Below are 21,464 nucleotides of genomic sequence, written 5' to 3' on the forward strand. Positions count from 1 at the left end.
TTTTGCGATTATGCAAACCGGTTACGACAATTGCTTCATACATGTATTTCAACTCTTTGCAGTGGCAATGGTGGAGAAGAAAGTTTACGAGCGACTCTCAGACACTATCGTTTTAGTAATATGCCCACTTTCCAGCACAATTGAAGAACAGGTGCCCGGGACCAGGTGAAGGAGGGACAATCGATGGGTTGAACTGTGTTGCTTTGCGAGATTTAACCGGCGTTACGAGCGTCAGTTCGCAGTTAATATTTGCATCGGCTGAGAAGTCCGCGACAGTCGGACGAAACGCGCAGGAGAATAAAGCAGCTTTACAAATGCCGTTCGCAGAGTGATGCTCACTAGTTAAGTTCGATTTTCTGATTTTTTGGGAACAGGAATCGCACACACGGCTGGACAAACTAGACAATATTGCGAATTGTTTTTCAATTTGTTCGTACATCTGTCATCACTTGTCCGCGGCTCCCATCGCAATTTGACGCTTCAAATAAATTTTCCGTTTACATGCGAACCGATTTACCAGTTCCATATTTTACCAAAAATGTACACTTGCAGATACAGTAACATTCACTCTCTTTGGTTACAACTTTTTTCGAAATAAACGCGCGAGCGTTCGATTCGATCGATATATTGACACCGGAAGCGTAGCGAGTTGTCAACAAGTTGTCACATTTCGAGGGGCCGGATTTGAAATTCAATGGCGCGCGTGCAGGCTCTCCCTCGGTGTGCCCGCTTCGCCCACGCACTCGCGCCTTCGGCGCTCGAGCAGTTCAATATTCACGTTGCCCCCGAATAGAGAGCCTGCTCGCAGGCTACTCTTCCACCTTTCCCCGACCGGGTACCCCTGAGTAGTTTTGCTTCGATTTCCAAGATGGCAACTCCACGATCCTACGCAGGCGCACTTTGGCTTTGGACTCGTCACGCAATCTTATTAGTAGCACGTGACGAACCCAAAGAGAGTCTGGCGATCTAATCGAAAAAATAAAATAGACCTTTATTAAATTAAAATATTAAATATCTCGGGTTCATAGATATTATTTTGCTCTATTACAAAAACATTGCGTATTTACACCAAGAATTTGTAAATATAAGAATAATCAGTTCGACCTGATCACCAAAGTAAAGTGTAGTTAACATCGAGGTTTCTATCGGCTGTTAGCATAACCCAGCGGCCGTCTATTGGCAAAACGCGCGATCTGATTGGCTACACAGGTACCTTCTATCGATCGTTAGCATAACCACACTGACCTACTATTGGTAATCGCGCAATCTGAATGGCTACACAGGTGCCTACTATCGATCCGCAGAAGGCTCTCGGAGCGCGCGCTTAGTCTTCGCTGAATTTTATCAATCAAAACCTTCAATAAATCAATTCTAGCGATATTCTGAGTTTAATATATCGGTCAGTGGGTTATGGTAACACAATTAGACGGCTCGCTCTCGGTTTCTACCGGCTTTTGATAGTTGCTATCAGCCGATAGAAACCTTGAGCTCGCCGTCTAATTGTTAATTAGACGGCTCTTAGAGCGCGCGCTCAGATTTTTGCTAAATTTTTTCAAAAAATCCTTCAAAAAAATCAACTCTAGCGATATCGTGTGTTTTACGGATCACACAATCACTCTCCCCTCAAGGAACTTTAAGTTCAATCAATTCAGCACCGTTGTAGCTGTGTCAGCTGGAAGGCAGTTACTGCATGTTGTTCTGGAATAAGTGATCAAAAAGAATCGTGTATAGAGTTAGCTTCTAAGATGTGAACTTCTTCCAAGCCAATCTGACCACGATGGCTCCACATTCGATAACGAGCGATGTCTTTTCTTGTAACCATGCCAACAACCTGCAAAAGAAAGAAAACCATTGAAGATTTGAAGACAGAACAGCCAATCAACAACTCGTACCTTACAGTAAACACCCGCATATAAGAACAAGTGGATTAACAACATCAGGCTGAAAGTTGGTCAATTTAGGCTTCATGTATATAAGAACCAATTCAGGCTGATAAATAAAACATGTTCTTATATTAAAGAAACTTAACAGGATGCCAGAATAATGAAAATAACTCATATTAAAATACTATGGTGTGCATACTTATAACAGTAGTATTTATTTCTTTGAAATTCTTTTTTCAGTGTAAGTAATAAAACATTGTATGTTAATTAAATCTCTAGTAATGTATAATGTATAGTATTTCTGAAACGAACTTTAAGAACACTTTCAGGCTGATTTCTCACCAAGCACCCAGTTAATAAGAATTTGATCAGCCTGAACCCAAAGGTTCTTGTATGCGGGTCTTTACTGTATAGCTCGTCCCCAGTCTCACTCACTCACCTCGTTGTTTTCATTGACCACAACAATATGCCTCAGTCCCAGGGCCCTGAATAACCTGAACGCTCGCAAAAGAGATGCATTCTGAAAGACAAGGACGGTAATGCAGAATCACTGTCAATTCGTCTTAAAGAAAAGATGAAACCTGCTCTATTCAATAAGATCTTTAGACTGTTCACAGTCCCCTATTTTTCCGTGAAGTCGTAGAGATCGATCGTTCAGTCCGACGAGCCGCCATCTTGGTTTACAAACGCGAGCAAAAACTGGGGAGAGTGCAAAAACCCCGTGGGTGGCTGGGCTGGATGCTCATAGCGTGCCCCCCCCCCCACCCACGGGTTTTTTTTTGCACTCTCCCCATTTTTTGCTCGCGTTCGTAAACCAAGATGGCGGCCCGTCGGACTGAACGATCCATTTCTACGACTTCACGAAAAATAGGGGACTGTGAACAGTCTATACGATCTTCAATACAATGCAACATTTGCTCTGAGAAAATAAAGTTCAGAACCTACCTCATTCACAGTGTAAGGGACTGGATTCATAAAAGGTCTTAGATCCATGTAACATTCTCTTTCTTTCTGAGATATACTAACGTTCTGGAAGAAAGAAAAATTGCAATTGTAACTTTTTAGTTTTTACTAGCAATTTGCCTACAACTTTAAAATACCAGAAAAAAAATAATGCAATGAAAGTTTTAGCTTGACTCCCAGGGGGGGTACTCCGGCCTGTAAATGACGGGGATGATCGAATGGAGGCAAAACTCTGGACCCCCAAAAATCCCTTAGTCTTCCGACATTACCCAAAAAAATCCCTGGACCAAAAATAACCCCCCAAAAAATCCCTTGTCAAATTACCCCTAAATTGCCAGGAGGGGCTGGGGGCAATAATATAACACAAAGAAAATCATAAAAAATTGAACGCTGTTGTGTGTTTATTCATCATACCATAAATACGCCAAGGCCCCGTCAAGGCACTTTAGTTCGTTTTTAATACTCCCAAAAAATCCCCTATTTTAATCAAGTCACCCAAAAAAATACTTGCCAAATTTTCCAACCCAAAAAAATCCCCGAATCGAAAATTTCAAACCCAAAAAAATCCTTCGATCATCCCCGTCACTTACAAGCCGGAGTACCCCCCCTGGGGCTTGACTACGTTAGACTACCAAGTCTAAGGCCCCTGGCGTTGAAGAGAGACATTTTACGGCAGTTTAAATTTTTGAAAAATTTAGAGGTCGAACTGTACGGATAACAAGCCCTTAAAATGATAAACACTTTTTAAATTTATAAAGCGCTTTTTCTCTAAGATCCAAAAGAGCTATTACATCAAAAGTTTGCAATTGAAAACGACTAATTAAAAAACTACAGAATCTAAATTAAAACAATAGACTATAAATTGACAAAAAGCTAATAAACGCGCTACAATCCGCTATTACATCAAACTTACTGTCCATTTCTTGTATTCTTTAGTTTATTGCCCATAGTATATATTTTGAATAAAAGGTAACGTGACCCCAGGCTGCTAAAAAGAAAACATCACGAGAATTTAAAAGCGGATCTTGCGATTCATTTCACGCATCAGAAAGTATAAGTCTTAAAGGGACTATGTCACGGATTTTACCAGATTTTTGAACAGCCAAAATTTATATTTGTGTCGCAGGAAACCTAAACTTTCTTAAAAATTGCTGTTAACGAGCATTGTGGCCGCACATGGCTCGAATGGAAACGGATTGCACTTGAATGACCTACTCTGTACATACCCTGATCGGAGGGAATCTTGGGTAAGCATCTCTGAAATCCTTCATTTTCAATCCATGTCTTCTTTGTGGCTTCTTAGTCTCGGAGAATATCTATTTGAAAAGGTAAAGAAATAGAACGAGGATCAGATTTTAAAGAAGGAATGACAATGATTCAACCCTAAAAATCGAGTAGTTCTCTGGTTAATTTTTTTTTCATAAAAACAAACAGCCCAAATACAGATTACTAGAGAAAAAAATTGACAATAAGCTCTGTCATACACTCACTTTTTGTTTCAAAAGAATAATAAGTTGCGATCTTAAGATTAAGCCACGGAAAGTCCCAAACGTGGCTAGGCTGTTGTCTGGAGGACCGGCATCCTGAAACAAAAAAAGAAGAAGAAAGGTCTATCGTTTCCACACTGAAAACAAAGAGCCAAAGTGTAGTGCTTGAGATCAAACGCCGCCGGTTCCGTTGGCTTGGACATATCAGACCGTATCCCGAAGACCGCTCTTAGATGGACACCACCTGGAATCAAAGTCTCTTCGAGATACCGACGTTTTTGCATGAAGTATGAGTCGAAGGTTTATCCTGTGCATTGTTCTTCGAACTTATTATTACAGTTTCTTTGTAGTTTAGTTTAACAATTTCCTATCTTCGCGGAGGAAATGCAGCCATATAATTTTGTCAAAAATGGCTCGTCCGCGCCGGGTATTTATACACAAATTAACAGTGCAAATTTCACCGAGATCTGACAATTCTATACTTTAAAATTGCAAGGACCTTTCGAGGCAGTCGATTACGGCAGCGAAATTAGCAAATGAAACAGCAAAATATGCGTTCGACGCTTCGTTTTTGCGACGCCATATTTGAATTGTTATAGGTAGACTGCTGTTCAATGTGTTCAAGGCCGTATCGTTACGATTGCTCCACGAAAAAGCACGAAAAAAAATACGGATATTTCCGACTACTGTCGGAGAAAACATTGCGCATATAATTGCGGCGTAAACAAATCGTTACACTCAAGCTGCGTTTTGTCTAGGCTCTGCGAGGGTCGGATATCAAGACCCAGGATTAAACAAAAGCCATATATACAGTGAATGCTTTCGAATTATATTTGAAGATGAAATAAGAAAGAATTTTGCTGTCTTTGACTGAAATTCCACTCAAACTGCGTAGATACGATCACATGTTGTAAAGCCGATTCATGCAACATTGCTGTCAACGCGAGGTCACGTCCCTAACGACCTAGGCTGATGACGAAATAGAATGGCGCTTGCATGTAGCGACCAAATTTGGCCTAATTTTTAACCGCTCCTAAGCTAAAAGAAGCCCCCATCTCTTGCATATTAACTTCAATAATATCTTTGAAAAGAGCGAGTTTTTTGGTATGGTTTATTTTTGACGTTTGTAATTTTTAAACGATGTAAGTGCTAGTGATTATTTATTCGTGTTTTAGTTACGCAATCCATTGTTTGTGCGACGCTTTTTATAGATCGCCTTTCAAACACACGTGCGTTGAGATAAGAAAGCTGACATGTCACTTTTAAAATTGTTATATAACGTTTGTAAATGTGACACGTTTTTTCCACGAGATCGCAAGTGATCACCCACAGCGGAAAGTAATCCCTTGAGAAATTAAAACAGTCCCTTGAGAAATTAAAAAAGTCCCTTGAGAGTTTACAAATATGTGGTTCCAAATTTTGTCCACATAACCCCTATTCTCCTACTTTAGCTTGTAAACAAGCAAAAACGTCGAAAAAAGGTGGCGAGGGCGGCCCAAGACAACCTGGAGACGTACTGTGATGGCCGAGCTAAACGAGATGGGCTTGACTTGGGGCGAGGCACAACTTGTAGCAAAAGATCGGTCCCGATGGAAGCAGATTGTTGCCGCCTTATGTCCCACCAGGGACGAAGAGGATTAAGTAAGTAAGTAAGTTTCCACACTGAATAAACAAGGTAAAAAAAGGCATGTACTAAAACCCGAAACAACGAAACGAAACCACCGAAACGAAACGACCGAAACCGCCGAAACGACCGAAACGGCCGAAACGAAACAAAATCACCGAAACAATCAAAACTTCAAGATTTTCGTCACTTACCGTACAATACACTCCGTTTAGCCTTCTATACACTCCGGTTAGCCTACTATACACCCCAGTTAGCCTACTATACACCCCAGTTAGCCTACTATACACTCCTGTTAGCCTACTACACACTCCGGTTAGCCTACTTTTCACTTAGGTTAGCCTCCTATGCACTTCGGTTAGCCTGTTTACGGTTAGTTCTCAATAATTGTAATGGGTTTTGCTTGTCGGTGATTTCGTTTCGTTTCGCTCTTTTCGGCCGTTGCGGTTGTTTCGGTGGTTTCGTTTCGGTCGTTTCGTTTCGGTGGTTTGGTTTCGTTGTCTCGGGTTTTAGTACATGCCAAAAAAAAGACAGATCAAAACTGCATACCTGACCATCAGTCGCAACATGATAATCTACTACAGGAAAACCATTGTGATGTGTACTTTTGTCCTTTAACACATCAACTATTCGTCCAACCTGATAGAAAAGAAAAGAAATTTCAGTCGTACACGTGTAAACGGGCAATCTTGCATGAAATAAGGGAATTATAGTCAACTCTCGCCTTGCGGACACCTCGCTATTGCGGACACTCGCTATTACGGACAAAATCCAGATCCCCGGTGATAGAGGTTTGACTGGAAATGACTCCCGCTATTACGGACTCTCGCTATAACGGACAATAAACGACACCCCGAGCGTGTCCGCTATAACGAGAGTTGACTGTAACAGAATTCTACAGTACAGTTGAGACGGGAGGCGCGGTGGCCTAATGGTTAGCGCGCCGGACTCCGGAGCAAGCGTTCCGGGTTCGAGCCCTGGCCGGGGTCACTGTGTTGTGTTCTTGGGCAAGACACTTTACTCTCATAGTGCCTCTCTCCACCCAGGTGTATAAATAGGTACCGGCGAAATAATGCTGGGGGGTTCCCTGCGATGGACTAGCACCCCATCCAGGGGGAAGTAGAAATACTCCTAGCTGCTTAATGCTAAGGAAAACCGGGATAAGCTCCGGCAGTATGCGCCACTTTGGCTCGAAGCTGACCTTTTTTTACAGTACAGTTGAACCTCTCTAATACGGACACCGAAGGTACGAAGCAAAGTGTCTGTATTATAGAGGTCACCATTATGACGTCACTTTTGACTTCACTGACATCTTTAAGCGTCGAGAAACTAAAATAAGGTCGAAACTCGTCTTTAACTGCATCTAAATTGATTAATATACAGCATTGAGTAACGGTTACACTGTCGAATGAAATGAAATGACCTCCAACGCAATGCTGCAGGTGGGGAGCTGGATCTAGACCGGCCATGACGTCAAAAGCAGAATAGACCCAGTGCCCCAGTGTGCGCGGTTTTGGACCCAACCGGAAGTAAAATTTCACAATTTTAGAGCCCGAAAACGCGGTGAAAATTGAAATTTCTTTTTTCGATGTTCCCTTCAGCATCCCACGTACATTCAATCAAGCAAATAAAAAAAACTGTGTCATATACACTTTAAGTTTGGATGAATTTGCTCTCTGGGGCCAAGATTTAGTGTCCGTATTAGAGAGGACATTTAGTTGGGACATCGGAGATTGTCCGTAATAGAGGAGTGTCCGTATTAGACACGTGTCCGTACGGAGAGGTTCAACTGTAATTTTAAGGGCTGGATAAAACTAGTGAATTTTCATCTGAGCTCCAGCCGAAGAAAGGAAATTAGGGACTACCCAAGGCAAAGAAAAGTTCTTTGGCCTTGGTGGGATTCGAGCCCACGACCTCTGGATTAGATCACTGTGCTCTGCCTAGGTCGGGGTTTTCTTGGCAAGGTAGATATTAAGGAAGCACTAGTATACGAAAAGCTGGAAATAAGAGAATTTGGAGGGGATTGGCATGGTTATTCAAAATGGGGAGGGGGGAGTTATGTAAGTTTTCCAAGGAAGTTGATTCTGTGCTTTAATATTTGAGAAATACTGTTTTTGATTTGCATTGACCATCGCCAAAATCAACACGAAACTGCAGTTACCACAGAAGAAAAAAAATCGACTGGCGGAAGGCCGGGAAAGGGATGGTATTTTATCATTTAGATATTAAGTGACAGCTTGTATGCAACGAGATAAGAAGGTACTTACCTTTTCCACTGAATTAAAACAAACCACTTTTCTACTCATGATATCACTAAAAAGAATATCAAACAAAAGTCGTTATGGAAGTCCCTCCCAGTATAGTGTCACAAAAATCCCAACCTGTTGGAACTTGATAAAACAGTATTTCCACTCTCTTCTTCAACCCTTCAATTCCCAAGAGTGAAAACGTCGGCTCGACCTTTTCAAGTTTTAGGCGACTACTGTCCTAACAATCCGTAGCCAAACCACCTTTAAACAATTTTTTATGACTAGTACAGTATGTTTTAGCAAGGCTAGAACACTATTATGGGATTTTCAATTAATACCAACACCTTCAATGCATTTTCAAGTAGCACTAAATCATAGTGACACTGTCTCTTTAAGTAACATGATAAACACTGATCGCCCGAATAACATCTAGACGGATTTTTACTGTAAAGGAGTCTGCTAACTCAGTGTGTTTAATAACGAATGTATTATGTGGATTTTTTTTTTTTTGCTTTGCAGCTTTTATTTGAGTCGTAACAGAACGCTTCTAAGAACAGCAAATGTATAACAGCCACAAGCTAATCAAGATGAAACTTACTTGACGTTCATTCCGTGGGCCATGACTGGTGCATCCCAGCCGAGTAATGGAACACCTTGTAGCTTGATATGAATATCATACAAACCCTGAAAAAGAGAAAGTTAAAAATTGAGGATCACAGGAAAACAAAACCAACTGTTTCCCTTGAGGTCAGTCATCAAGTGTTTTTTCTCACCTCGTTAAAGAAGTCACCAACCCATTTAGCGATCATAAGAACGATCATGATAGGAATTCCAAAGCTGATATTACCAGTTGCCTCCATTAAAATGACGGTCAGACTGATTGTCATTCGGACAACACCACCTACCAAGAAAAGTGGGCATAATTGATATTAAGTCAAAAGTGTAGCAGCTTTGCAAGCCTGTAATTCTACTGGTCCTCTAGTGTAGCAACTGCTTTTGTTTTGGGGCTAGGAGCATTGTTCCAGTTGTTTGTTCTATTGTTCTCTCAAAGGGTGGCGAGCCATTCATGTGTCGGAGACCTTGGGAGGGTTGCTACTCGACCCATTTGAGTCGCTAAAAAAACACAGCACACTACTCCAAGTTTCTCAACTCGTGAAAAGTACAGCAAGTGAAATAATATGGATAGGCTTAAGGACTCTCTGTCCTAATGTTGGTGTGCTATTTTAAAGATAAAGAAAACATTTCTGCATTTCTATCGAGTTATAGAAACTTTAGTCTACGTCTTGTGTTTCCACAGCATTTCTCATTCTCCCAAACTTCCACTTTTGTTTCTTTCAACCGACAAAAACAGAGAAATTGTTCTTTTTTTTCTTAATTAATCATAGTTACATTTATTTTCGGTTTTTACTGAATTCTTTTATAACTCTTCCACAGACCGCTCTTAGTGCATGGAGTGCAAGCAAGGGCAGGGAACACACTTATATCCTCGATTTCTCCACATTCTCAATAGAATACCAGACTGTCAGCCAAGGTAGTCTGGCAACAATTTTTGCCTTTTGTAATTCACGCCAATGGGAGTTGTATACGGAACAAAAAGCTAGTCTAGTCCAACCAAATGGTACCCTTTTAGATAAAAATGAAGCACAAGCAAATGATAACTTTTTGTCATAACTTTTGGCCCCTACCTAGGGTTGCTGCAGCTCCTATCAAAGCGTAACTTCCAGGGTCTCCCCAGCTCCCGTTAGGAAACCACGTCCTCAGCGCCACCCCAAACAGTCTTCCCCAGGCTGCTCCGGTTAGGATGCATGGAACAAAAAGACCACTGGGAACGAATAAGCCATAAGTCCACGTGGCCAATAAGAAGTAAGCTGGAGCAAAACCAGCTAACGTGGCCACGTGATATGAGGCTGGATAGAAAAAAAAGGTTGAGCCATAGTTAGAGAATATAATTATTAGGTTTCAGCATGTAGTCATACACAGCACAAGTAAGTTTACTCAAGGGACTTAATGCACCAAAAAGCTAGAGCTGATCTCAGTTTCAATAGAAAAAGCTATTTGTTGATGCATTGATTTTTTCTGTGATTACTTTTTTGTTTTACTCTGGCTAATACGACAAGCATTCACTTGCCAGCTATTGCAATGCAACAAATCATTTATATTGTAATCTAGCTATTTTAAAATTTTTTTATTATTTTTATTATTTTTTACTTACACTATTTCCCATTGTTTTTATATGTATTTTAATTATTGTCATGCGCTTTAAACATGAGCCTCTGGCTCGGATAGAAAGGGCAACCTCATCCCGTGCCATGACATTAATAAATTGATTGATTGATTGAGCAGTTTTAAACATGCACCAAGACTGCAAAAACATTTCACATTTTTGCACGAGTTCCTTAAGCAAAACGCGGCTTCAAAAAGGATCTGTGGTTAACAGTTCATTAGCTCATTAGGCTTGTAGTAACGGGTTAAAAAGCCAAAGGAGACAGCTGAAATTAAGTCTATTTGTGCCTCCCAATTTACAAATAAGACAACAATAAGTTGAGAAGAAAAGACAAGAAAAACTGTTTTGTAGTCTAGAATGTACTTTTATTATTGATTTTCTTACTCTCTGGTAAGTGAAAGAGGTTTTTAATGGACTCCTCTGGCGTGCCTAATACTAAAGTCCCCATAGCACTGTACTGACCATCCTCGCAGAAAAACTAAACACAACAGAGACAAACAATGTCAGTCCTGATCATTATTACAAGTCTTTCAATAAAATATTCATATCATGACAGATTTCCCAAAAGGGATTTGCCCTATGACCCCCCATCCCTCTGGAAATTCCAATTTAGCTTCATACATTGCTTAAAAGTTTTGGGTGACCAGCAACTGTATGTATTTTTAATTTATTTATTGTTTTAGTAATTTACACTAGTAATTTTGCAGTTCAAATAAACATTGTTGTTGTTGTTGTCTTTGTGACCCCCCCTCCTTCCCAGAATTTCCAATCCCTTCTGTGGGGTGAGTATGGATATTTTCTGGAACCACACATTGTGAGTAACATTTTGAGTAAGTGAGCAGCAGCTTGGATTTAGAAAACAAGAAAGCCTTCCCTCTGTTAGCTTCTGTTTTGTGACTTCAGGTTGGTGGCCACGTATGCAAAGAAAAACGAAAACTACTGTAGCACCCCCCTCCACTAAAAAAATGCCTGAACTGTAGGTTATCTATCACTCACTGTCTTTGCACCTCACTGTTACCCTGGGCATTAACACCTTTATTGCCCAGACATGTCAAACAAATATCAAGTCAAGTATTTTCACTTCTCTGACAACTTAACTATAACAAAAATAGCATGGCATCAAACCTGCAGTGGTCTTGTAATATTAGCCGCTCCTATTGGTTTACAGTCTTGGCAGAAGTAGATTAATACAAACAAAGTAGTCGCACTCATTACTGACACTATAAGTGCTTCAACAACACGAACCCAGTTCCTTTTCACAAACCTGAAATAAACATAAGATTGGAGAGACCACAGTTGTTGTAAATAATAAAGATGGTAAATTTTAAGCTCGGTGATAAATAATGAAGATGAATTGTTTAACAATGACACAAGCATGAGACAAAGAAAACATCTGAGTCCCCTGATGGGAATCAAACCCATGGCCTCCCAGATACCGGTTGGGCGCTCTAACCAACTGAGTTACAATAATTGCTGTCAATAATCCACCTATAAATGCATAGGCAGGACATTTGAACTTAACTGAGATTTTCTGTTCAAATACCCAACCCCAGAGCATTTGTGGATGGTTGAAAGAGTCACTAAATTTCAATAAAATGTTGTTAGGAAGTTCACAAATAACAATGGTCAAAAGTCTCCACCTTAGGTAGATAATTGCTGTTGAATCCCCCTGCTATGCCCAGCCTCCCCCCTTCTACCCCACAAGGCTTAACATTGATAATAGACTGGTAGGTGCATAACAACAAGATGTTCGTTATAGCAAGGTGTTTGTAAAGCAGGAGTTGACCAACTAAGGCATAACAATTAAAATTCTTACCTCATTCTGAATATGCTAAGATGGTGATTTATTGCATTGAAAAGTGCCCCAAGTAAACCACCTGAAAAATAACATTTTAAATACTAAAATATACACCTATAATAAAAGAACCCAACAAGGCACATTCAAATGAAAGAAGTTTGACTTGCTTAACAAGTTTTTACAAATCTGAGGAACAACCGTGTGGTCCTCTCAATTTTACTAAACATTCTCAGGGCCTGTTTACATGATTCCGGAAAAACTTTCATTCCGGAACAAAACTCGTTTCGGAATGAATTTCGTTCTGCATTCACATGTCAAAGTTGACTGGCTCAACCTAAGGCACTTTCACGTGCAAGTTTTTTTTGCGTGAGATCAAAAACAAAGATGGCGCATGTTTTGCGCAAACATGTTATTGTCCCCATTTATGGCCAATTCGGCAATTTTAACAAGCAATTTGACCGTAGGACTACTTCTTTGCCCTAAACAGGAAATACTATTACACTTTTTCGCTCTGAGTTCAACCTGTGACCTCTGTATGCGGTTTCATGAGATGCAGTTTCATCTCGGAACGCAATTCATTTTGTGTTTACATGATACCGGAATGAGTTGTCATTCCAGAAAGAAAGTTTCATTCCGGAATGAAAACTGGAATGAACTCATTCCGGAATGACTTGTGCAGAAACAAAATTTTGTCTCGATATCATGAAGATATGGGGATGGAATGAAAGTCATTCTGGAATCATGTAAACAGGCCCTTATTCTTACGTACCGTAGTTATTCGGTTATAAGGCGCACAGTTTTTTGGAGAAAAAACTGTTTTTCTGTGGGAAGTTTATGCCAAAATTAGGGTGCGTCTTATAGCCGAGTATTTTGCGCTCAACAAAATCTTATGACCTCCATTTTACGGGAGGTTAAAACAAGGAAAATGAAAACACTTAATGTTGGTTATTGACTTGGAAAATGACTTTAGAAGACAAGGAAAACTCCAAAAAAGCTTGAGAATCTTTGAAAACCACTTGATAAACAAAGTATAAAGCGATACGAAGCATACTTGAAAACTTGGTAACCAAACTACAAACTCAGTGGTCACTGTGTCTGGGAACTACACATCTGCCAGGTTACTAAGCAGCTAAGTTCGAAGTATAAACGATGGAAAGACGTTTTGCTCAAGTGGATTTACGTCTTCTTTAGCAGGAAATGTTACCTTTTTACTCAAAGATTGTGCCAAGGAGTATGAACAACATTCAAACATTCAAATTCTGTAAGAAGAACTGTCCTTAAACTTATCACCACATCTTTTCAACTCTCCAACTAATTGTGCGTCTTATAACCGAGTGTTTTTGGAGAATTTTCAGTTTGTAAACTTAGCATAACAAAATAGCCAAGTTTGGGGTGCGTCTTATAACCGAGTGCACCTTATAACCGAATAACTTTGGTAACTACCAAATTTATTACCATATGGGAAAATTTCACTTTCATAAAATGCTCACCAATTATTGCCATCACACAAAACAAAGGAATTTCATAGCTTGAGTATGCTTGTCCCTAGAGATTAAATGAAAAAAGAAATATTAATTAATTTATAAAATTAAATTGAAAATTAAATCTCACTTTTATCATACAGAACACCATGCCAAACAAAGTCAGACAAGACATTCTCAAAAGTTACTTAACCAAAGAGGTTTAAAGAATTTTCAGCATAGTGCAGGGATGCACCTTGTTGTTTAAACTTATCTGGAACCCTGTGCTTGTCAACACCAGTGACATAGGAACTACAAGTTTGTACATGAAGTATACATGTAGCCTGTATAGCTAGAATTTTAACTTACCTTAAATGAACCAAAGTTGATGAGTCCTGGGTTTGAAAGATCCATAGGGTCACCATTATAAATAGACAACAGAAAATTCAGAGTAAAAGTTGAAACCATAGATGCAAAGAACATTCTCCATGTTAGACTCTGGTTCCAAAAGCTTGCTCCTTCTTCTAAACTAAAGAGCACACCACCTAAATAGGAAGGCACCACAAAAGTGTCTAGTGACCATATAATTATTAACAGAATAAGATTTACTTACATTACAGTCGAACCTCTTTAATATGGACACCAACAGGACAGGGAAGCAGGTCTGTTTACATGTAAATAGGTGTCCATATCTTACAGAGGTAGAGTTTAAATGTATAAATTTTAATCTTTTTCAGATGATATGAACTGTCTATAATAGAGAGGTGTCCGTAAGAAGAGGCTCAACTGTACATGTAAAAATGTATTTAATGGGGGAGCAGGGATGGCGCAGTGGTGAGAGCGCTCGCCTCTTACCAATGTGGCCCGGGTTCGATTCCGGCCCGGTACCATATGTGGGTTGAGTTTGTTCAGTGTTGGTTCTCGTCCTTGCTCCAAGGGTTTTTCTCCAGTTTTCCTCCCTTCACAAAAACCAACACTTCCAAATTCCAATTCGATCTGGAATCAGTGGGATCAAGAAGAGCCACCTAGTGGAAGATCCCACTGTAAATTCCCATTTATTTTATTTTATTTATTTTATTTAATAAATTGACCCTTTCTGTCCCAAACTATGATCTATCCTAATAACAGATTCACAGTTTATTTACAACTGTATCCCATATGATGAGGAAAAAGAATATAATCCAATCAGAAGTCTAGGAAGAACTGTAGTTTTCTGCCATTCATCATGATCTTCCATTATTTCACCCGTTTTCAGAGTGTTACGTGCATAGCAGCTTTCTATCAACATCCATCTTTCGATGTGCTAAACAAACAAGACAGATTGAAATCCACCAATCACAGCCCACTAGCATGACCTCCTGAACTTGTGGGCTCATTTGCTCGAAACCAACACTGATGTATAGTTTTGATTGGCTTTTAGGGATAGCTATGCACATAACACTGAAAGTGGGTGTAAAACCACTGAACTACATGAGTTTCAAACAACAAAGTCTAAATGTGTATCGTCAAGAAAAATGAGAGCTTGGATTTGAGTTTTTTATGTTGATGCGCTAATCCGTTTTTCATGCAGCTCCCAAACTAAACACATGCCTGGAACAGGCTATTTTAAGGTCATTACCCAAAAATATAACTGAACATAGATTTTTAACCAAACTTCACCTACTGTTTTATTTCTTTAAGGGAACTTAAATTTTGAAATAAAAAGGGGGGTCACAATATTCGTTAAGGAGCAGGAAAACCTTGTATATTCCATATACATTCTTTTACAATTCCTCTGCGATTACATGCAAAGTACACGTTTTGATGGATAACTTATTTTTCAAACATAGAAATTGATCTGTTTTCATTTTACAGTTTGAAAAAAATTTGATCGCTACACCCGAAATATGAGAAAAAATTGATCGGCCACCATACTCGCTTACGATAAGGGACAATTTTCTCCTCTCACGGAGTAAGCCGCATAGAAAAAAGCCGCCATTTTGTTTATGTGTGTGCACTAATAACACGTAAAATTCTGCGCAGTAAGGATGCGCACTGCAATACAGGGCAATGACCCTAATATAGAATCGCTCACCAATAGGAGCCCCAAAAGCAGCAGACACTCCAGCCGCTGCACCTCCAGAAACAAAATCCCTTTTTTCATGATCTTCACGAAAGTATTCAAATAATTTGAAGTCCTTGTTAAAAGTTGTAGATCTTCCTTGCGAGACACCTGCTGCTACTACCGCTCCAGCATGAATCATGGGACCTTCTTTACCACAAGCCAGGCCACCGGCTACTGAAAATATTACACCAACTACTTTGCATACCAAGGTCTGGCGAAAAGAAAACATAATTATGTTACTTACACATAGAGCCATGTTATCAGATTCTTTCATGGGCAACAGGGAACCTTTCCTATAGTTCATATTAAGTAGGATGTTCACAGGGCACCCAGCCTCATCAGGGCGTCAAATTGCGCCTAATACAGGCGCCAATGCGACTAAATTTTTCACTTTGGCAACCAAATCGTGAAGTTGGTCGCCAAATTGGCGACTAGAATTCGCACAATTGACCTCAAATCGCATCGGATCGCTTAATTCATCAAAAACTGCATAACTCGTAAAAAAATCGCACAGCGTGAGCAAAGAACACAATAACTTCTTGCTTCGTGTAAAGATCTTACATCTCAGCTAAATATATTAGTTTTGAAGGTTATTTACCTGTCCAAAACTGTAATCGAGCGTTGTTATTTTAATAAGCGGGCAACTTCCTTTTTCAGTTTTGAGTTAGCTACACAATAAATTTGCTTTCTATCTTTGCTCTTTGTATTGTATTGAAGTTTACAAGGTAAAATGGTTCAACTCGATATGTTTAAATCCATAGATGAAGTCAAAAACATCGCCAAATGACTGTCAACATCGTGTAGTCTCACTTCGATGCGTACGTGGTTCGTGCACCTATTTTGATACGGTCAGCGGTGGTACCTCATGTAATGTCACCAAAAGTCTTCCCAGTTCTTGTGCACAAAAAGCCATTTCGAGATTGAAATAAATGCAAATGTGATGAAAATAATTTATTTTAAAGGGTCTATCTAGTAAAATGACAGAATGAGAAGTGTTTTATTTCTTTTAAAAAAAAAAATGGCGACCAAATTTTTGGAATTGGCTACCATTTTGGTATAGCTTAGGAGCCAAGTGGCTACTGGGGAAAAAAGTTAATTTTACGCCCTGCTCATGTAAGCCAAACATGATTTGTATAAAAAATTAAATGTGTTGCTGTATGACACACAAACCAACAGTTTCCCTTACTGATATGGGTAAAAATGTGTTGTGTGGTATCGTGTTATTATCCATTTGAATGTCTGACCAAAGGACTATTGAGATTGTTGCAATCGTTGAGTTTTAACTTTAGAGTTCATGTTATTGAAAGGCGCAATTATTTTGAAACTGTTGCACATTCAGTTCCATGCCTTCTTATATAATATTTGTTGATATTTACCTTAATTCTAACGACATGTGGCACCAATACTCCATTGAGATAACATTTGATCTGTGGAATACCACTCCCTGCAGCAACAGGCTAAACAAAGAAAGATTATGTCTGAAAACCAAGACCTACTTACATCATGAATTCTACCTGCTAGTGTCATCTTTATACAAACATCTATGTATTGTCAAGTGGATTAGCGAGGAGCCAAAGAAACGAGATCATCAACTTGAAGATAGTTACTATCTTGAACAGTATTATTCCATGAGCGCACACTGGATCTGAGATACCCAACTCTGTGAAGTGATCTCAGACTCTGCCAGTGAAGGGCTTGTCATGATCGACTGGAAGGGTAAATCTGGGATGGTTATAAATTCTAAACAAACAAATCCATTAATTACCTCTCCATATACAACCAACATAGCTGCAATGAGAACAAACAAGATATCAAGGGCAACCCATAAGGAGAAAGGAGTCGACATGCAGTCTCCACTGGTGCACAAGTCGATATCTGTTATTTGGTCAAGTAGTCTATGATCAGTACAGGTGATTGAAAAACAATTCCATTATTATATAAGTACTACAAAGCAGAAGATAATTGTATCATTTTTAGAAAATCAGGGATGAAGCTAAGATTTGAAACATGTGCAAATTTCTTCGCTATAGATGGGTACTAGTCAGGAAAGAAAAACCTACACAATTTCCCCATTTCCTAGCTTTCATAGGTGGTAAAATTCATGCAACAGTTGGGTATTTTACATGGCTCCTGGCTCTAATCTACCTCCATGAAAATTGAATAAATTTTTAAAATATTCTTTTAAAAATAAGTACTGTCAAGACTCTATTCTTGTTTGTTCCCTCACCTAGCATCCCCCCCCCCTCCGCCTCATTTACTTATTTAAGGTTAAGCTGTAGCGAGCAGGTAGCTGCCAGGACTATATACAGATGGTCAACTGTAACACTTTGTCTAAACACCTACGAAACCTTCTGTAATAAGTAAAATCAGGTTGCAAGCAATCAGGTTGCTATTAAGTTTTTATATATATTTTTTTTTTTTTTTTTTATTTTATTTTTGTTTTATTTTCATTGTGGCTTACCTGTAAACTAGCTGGTGCGTTCCCGCAGATTTTGCTAACCATATCTGCGGGACGCATCAAAACCATAGCTAAGTGTAATGACCACATTAAACATTGTATTGTATTGTATTGTATTGTATTGTATTGTATTGTATAGCTGCCTGCTCTTCCAGTTGCTGACAACTACTCCAAAACACTTTGAAATCCCTTCATTTATTATACATGTACATGAATATTTTGACAAGGGAAAGGATACATTGTTTAATAACGGTATATTTCTGGTTGGCTATAAGTATTATTAACATGTCAATTGTAAAGGCAATAAGTCCTGTGACAAATCCTATGACGAACATGACGACCCATCTGTTGATGTTGATACGAAGTCGTTCCTGGAGAAAGTTTGAAATGCATCATGTCAAAAAAAACTTTGATTGTAATCTTCTATAAAGAAGGTTGCATTACCAGTTGTTGTATTTCCCCTTAACTTACACAATAATTATTGTTCACAGCTAAAAACCCATGAAATATAATATAGTCTGTATGGCTAGCGCTGCAAGCGGGCAAGATACTGTAAACAAACAATAATGTATATATAATTATAAATTACAATAATTAGAGTTATTAAATAAATATAATTAATACATAATTATTATGATTCCAAGCTGCTAATATAAGTATTTTGAAGTTAACTACTATTAATAAGGGGCAAATCAGCCGCTTTCTATTGGAAATCCGTGAATCTGATTGGTTCTCCCATTGTTAAACTTCTATTGTTAAATAGAACGTGATTGCATGCACGTTGCTCTTTAAAGGGACAACTATTCATGATTTTTGGCTAAAAAGCACATAAAATTGTGGGTTTTGGCTTGCAATCCTTTAGAGTTTCTAACAAAACAATTAGACTACTTTTTAATGAAATTACTGTAAAGCGCTTTTGATCAGCACATGTAAAAAGCGCTATATAAATTATTAAATTATTATTATTATTATTACTTGCCTATGTTTTCTATGAGCGAATACCTTATTGTTACTTATTTTCGCGGGAACTTAATTTTGCGAAAATGAAAGGGGCATATTTCGCAGGACTTAATTTTCGCGATTAGGCCAACAAATAAGTCAAAACAATTAAAAATATGTCAGAAACGTTAAGAATAAATTTTCGCGGGTCTTTAAAATCGCGAAAATTGAGTCCCGCGAAAATAAGTAACAATAATTAATAGGTAGTCAACTTGGCTGCACCTCGTTGACTATTTGCTCATAGAAAACGACGGTAAGTAGACTAATTTAACAAACATTATTAATGATATAGAACTTCCTTTATTTGTTAGTATATTACATACCTCTGCTGTGTATGACTTTTGTTCTTTAAAGTAAAGTGTATTTTCAGCTGTATCATAGTCTAAGCTCTGTTTAGACATAAACATTTAGATTAAAAAAAACGAAGGTTGGATGAAAAAAAAAAAAAAAATGATACTCTGTCACATGGCTACTGACTAATTTGGTCAAATGCTTGTGCATAATTAATTTTGATTACAAAATTAAAGTATTGAATCAGTGCATATGCCATGCAAGTACAGTAGCCAAAATATGAGTCATAAAATATACTTCAGTCAAGAAAACCAAAGACTCTGGGCACGATATTAGAATGCTTGGGAGTGAATCCAGGTTCAATCAATGCGAATGTTACATAATTGAGACATTCCATTATTTATACGACCCCCCCCCCCCCTCCCTTTCAGCTTTTTTGAAAAAAAAATATTCGAACAAGGTGTTTTCATAGGGGGGGGGGGGGAGCGATAGAAAAATTTCAAAGCAGGTGCATGCAAGAACTGGCTTAATGGAGTCACATAGCACTGACTTGCAACTCAAAGGTATTCAGATGTCTTGTGCAATGAGCTGGCATTTGAAAAACAGCTTAGTGAAGAATGTTGACAAATCTTTGTTCGTCAGGGAAGGGCCTGAGCGTAGTATTGTTGTTGGCATCACTGTACCGTCACCCGCATGGTGTGTAAGTAATTCGAACCTCAGGACACAGGACACCTGAATTAAAAGCCGTTATCAATGGCTCTCAATGTCTTGCAGATATATATAGGCTACCTTAAAAGCTCTCTTCATGTAAATGGAGTCTGGTTAAATGGCTTGGGTGAATAAAAGAACTATCGTGAATGGTCCGTATGAAATTTTGAGAGGATCGAAGGTCCTGAAAGGAATCGATGGCTGTTTTCCCTCAGCAGGCCACGCGATCGACTTAACAGCTTCAGTGCCCAACCTTGGTAAAGGATATATATAGAGCAATGGAACTAAATCTCACTGGAATCGTGGTAATATCGCTCCAAAAGCCACATAGGAGACAAGTCAACAGACAAGGAAGTTCAGGTAGGGATCTTTTTATTGAAAACCCATTCGCATTTTTGAACTAAAGTAGGAATCATTTTTTCCCATACAAATCCTTATAATTTCGATGTAATGCAACGTTTGCTGTGACACTCAAATTACAACACTAACACAATGCTGAGCAAAGGTCACACGGTCTATTTCTCCCATAGAGCTTGGGGTACCTGTGATGTGACAAGCATGTGAGACAGATCATATGACGATACCATGCAGATACAGACGGGCAACATAAATTTTATAATACACTAAATTTAAAAATACCTCATATTTTGAAGATATTTTTTGAAGACTCCCTGGTTCTGTCACTGAACCAGTAATGGAGACATTCTAAAAGAGAAAATAAACGTCAGTTTTGGTTCAGCGCGAGGACTATTAAGCTTATAATAGTCCATCAACTACAAAATTAAATGAACCATACCCAATAATTAAGCAGCAATAAGATATATGATATCATTATGTACACATTACTTTGTTTATATAAATGCCCTGTTTACCTCTCTACTATTATTGTCCAATTGCGAACCATTAGAACTTTCAGTGAAATTTCTTCGACGACTTACATTAGGTTGAATTCCCGGCTGCAAACGAAAAATAGAACACAAAAATTAAATGTTTACAGCAGGCGCTGCAAAGAAATTTAGCCTGAACGGAAGTGGTGCATGATTAGTTTCTACAGCTAACAGTAAGACTTACATCTTCAGGATTAAGTAGTGGTGATGTTTCGGTCGTCATATTGCTTACACTTCTCATTCGCTGTGACCGCTGCATAGAGAAAGAGATATTTTTGAAGGACACCAATATTTATCTGCATGGATAATATATTCGAGAACTAACTTTG

The 21,464-nt window shown here is 38.8% G+C and overlaps 1 protein-coding gene across 1 annotated transcript; it reads right to left on the bottom strand.

Moving 5' to 3' along the window:
- Nucleotides 1-1,468: 1,468 nt before the first annotated feature.
- On the bottom strand, nt 1,469-21,458 carry LOC144632805 (H(+)/Cl(-) exchange transporter 7-like). The gene is made up of 23 exons (XM_078491545.1): nt 21,320-21,458; nt 21,121-21,204; nt 20,888-20,953; nt 19,573-19,638; nt 18,489-18,621; nt 17,558-17,667; nt 17,169-17,249; nt 15,763-16,003; nt 14,058-14,233; nt 13,719-13,773; nt 12,247-12,307; nt 11,556-11,694; nt 10,815-10,908; nt 9,892-10,113; nt 8,980-9,107; nt 8,805-8,890; nt 8,225-8,270; nt 6,507-6,596; nt 4,337-4,429; nt 4,073-4,162; nt 2,829-2,912; nt 2,323-2,403; nt 1,469-1,831 (listed from the first exon to the last, which is right to left on the bottom strand). The coding sequence occupies exons 1-23, from the start codon at nt 21,392-21,394 to the stop codon at nt 1,712-1,714; spliced, it is 2,421 nt and encodes an 806-aa protein (XP_078347671.1). The 5' UTR covers nt 21,395-21,458; the 3' UTR covers nt 1,469-1,711.
- Between the last annotated feature and the right edge of the window lie 6 nt (nt 21,459-21,464).

Source organism: Oculina patagonica, chromosome 12 (assembly GCF_052425735.1).
Source record: "Oculina patagonica isolate OP01 chromosome 12, crgOcupat, whole genome shotgun sequence".
NCBI lineage: Eukaryota > Metazoa > Cnidaria > Anthozoa > Scleractinia > Oculinidae > Oculina > Oculina patagonica.

Bases quoted from the DNA above. Each gene is read 5' to 3' on its own strand.
- LOC144632805 (XM_078491545.1), bottom strand. From the start codon at position 21,394: ATGCAGCGGTCACAGCGAATGAGAAGTGTAAGCAATATGACGACCGAA. The intron at 17,668-18,488 runs GTATCCTTTCCC...ACCAAATAACAG, and splicing joins ATATACCGTTATTAAACAAT to ATATCGACTTGTGCACCAGT. The intron at 4,430-6,506 runs GTATGCAGTTTT...TTTTTGTTTCAG, and splicing joins ATGTTGCGACTGATGGTCAG to GATGCCGGTCCTCCAGACAA.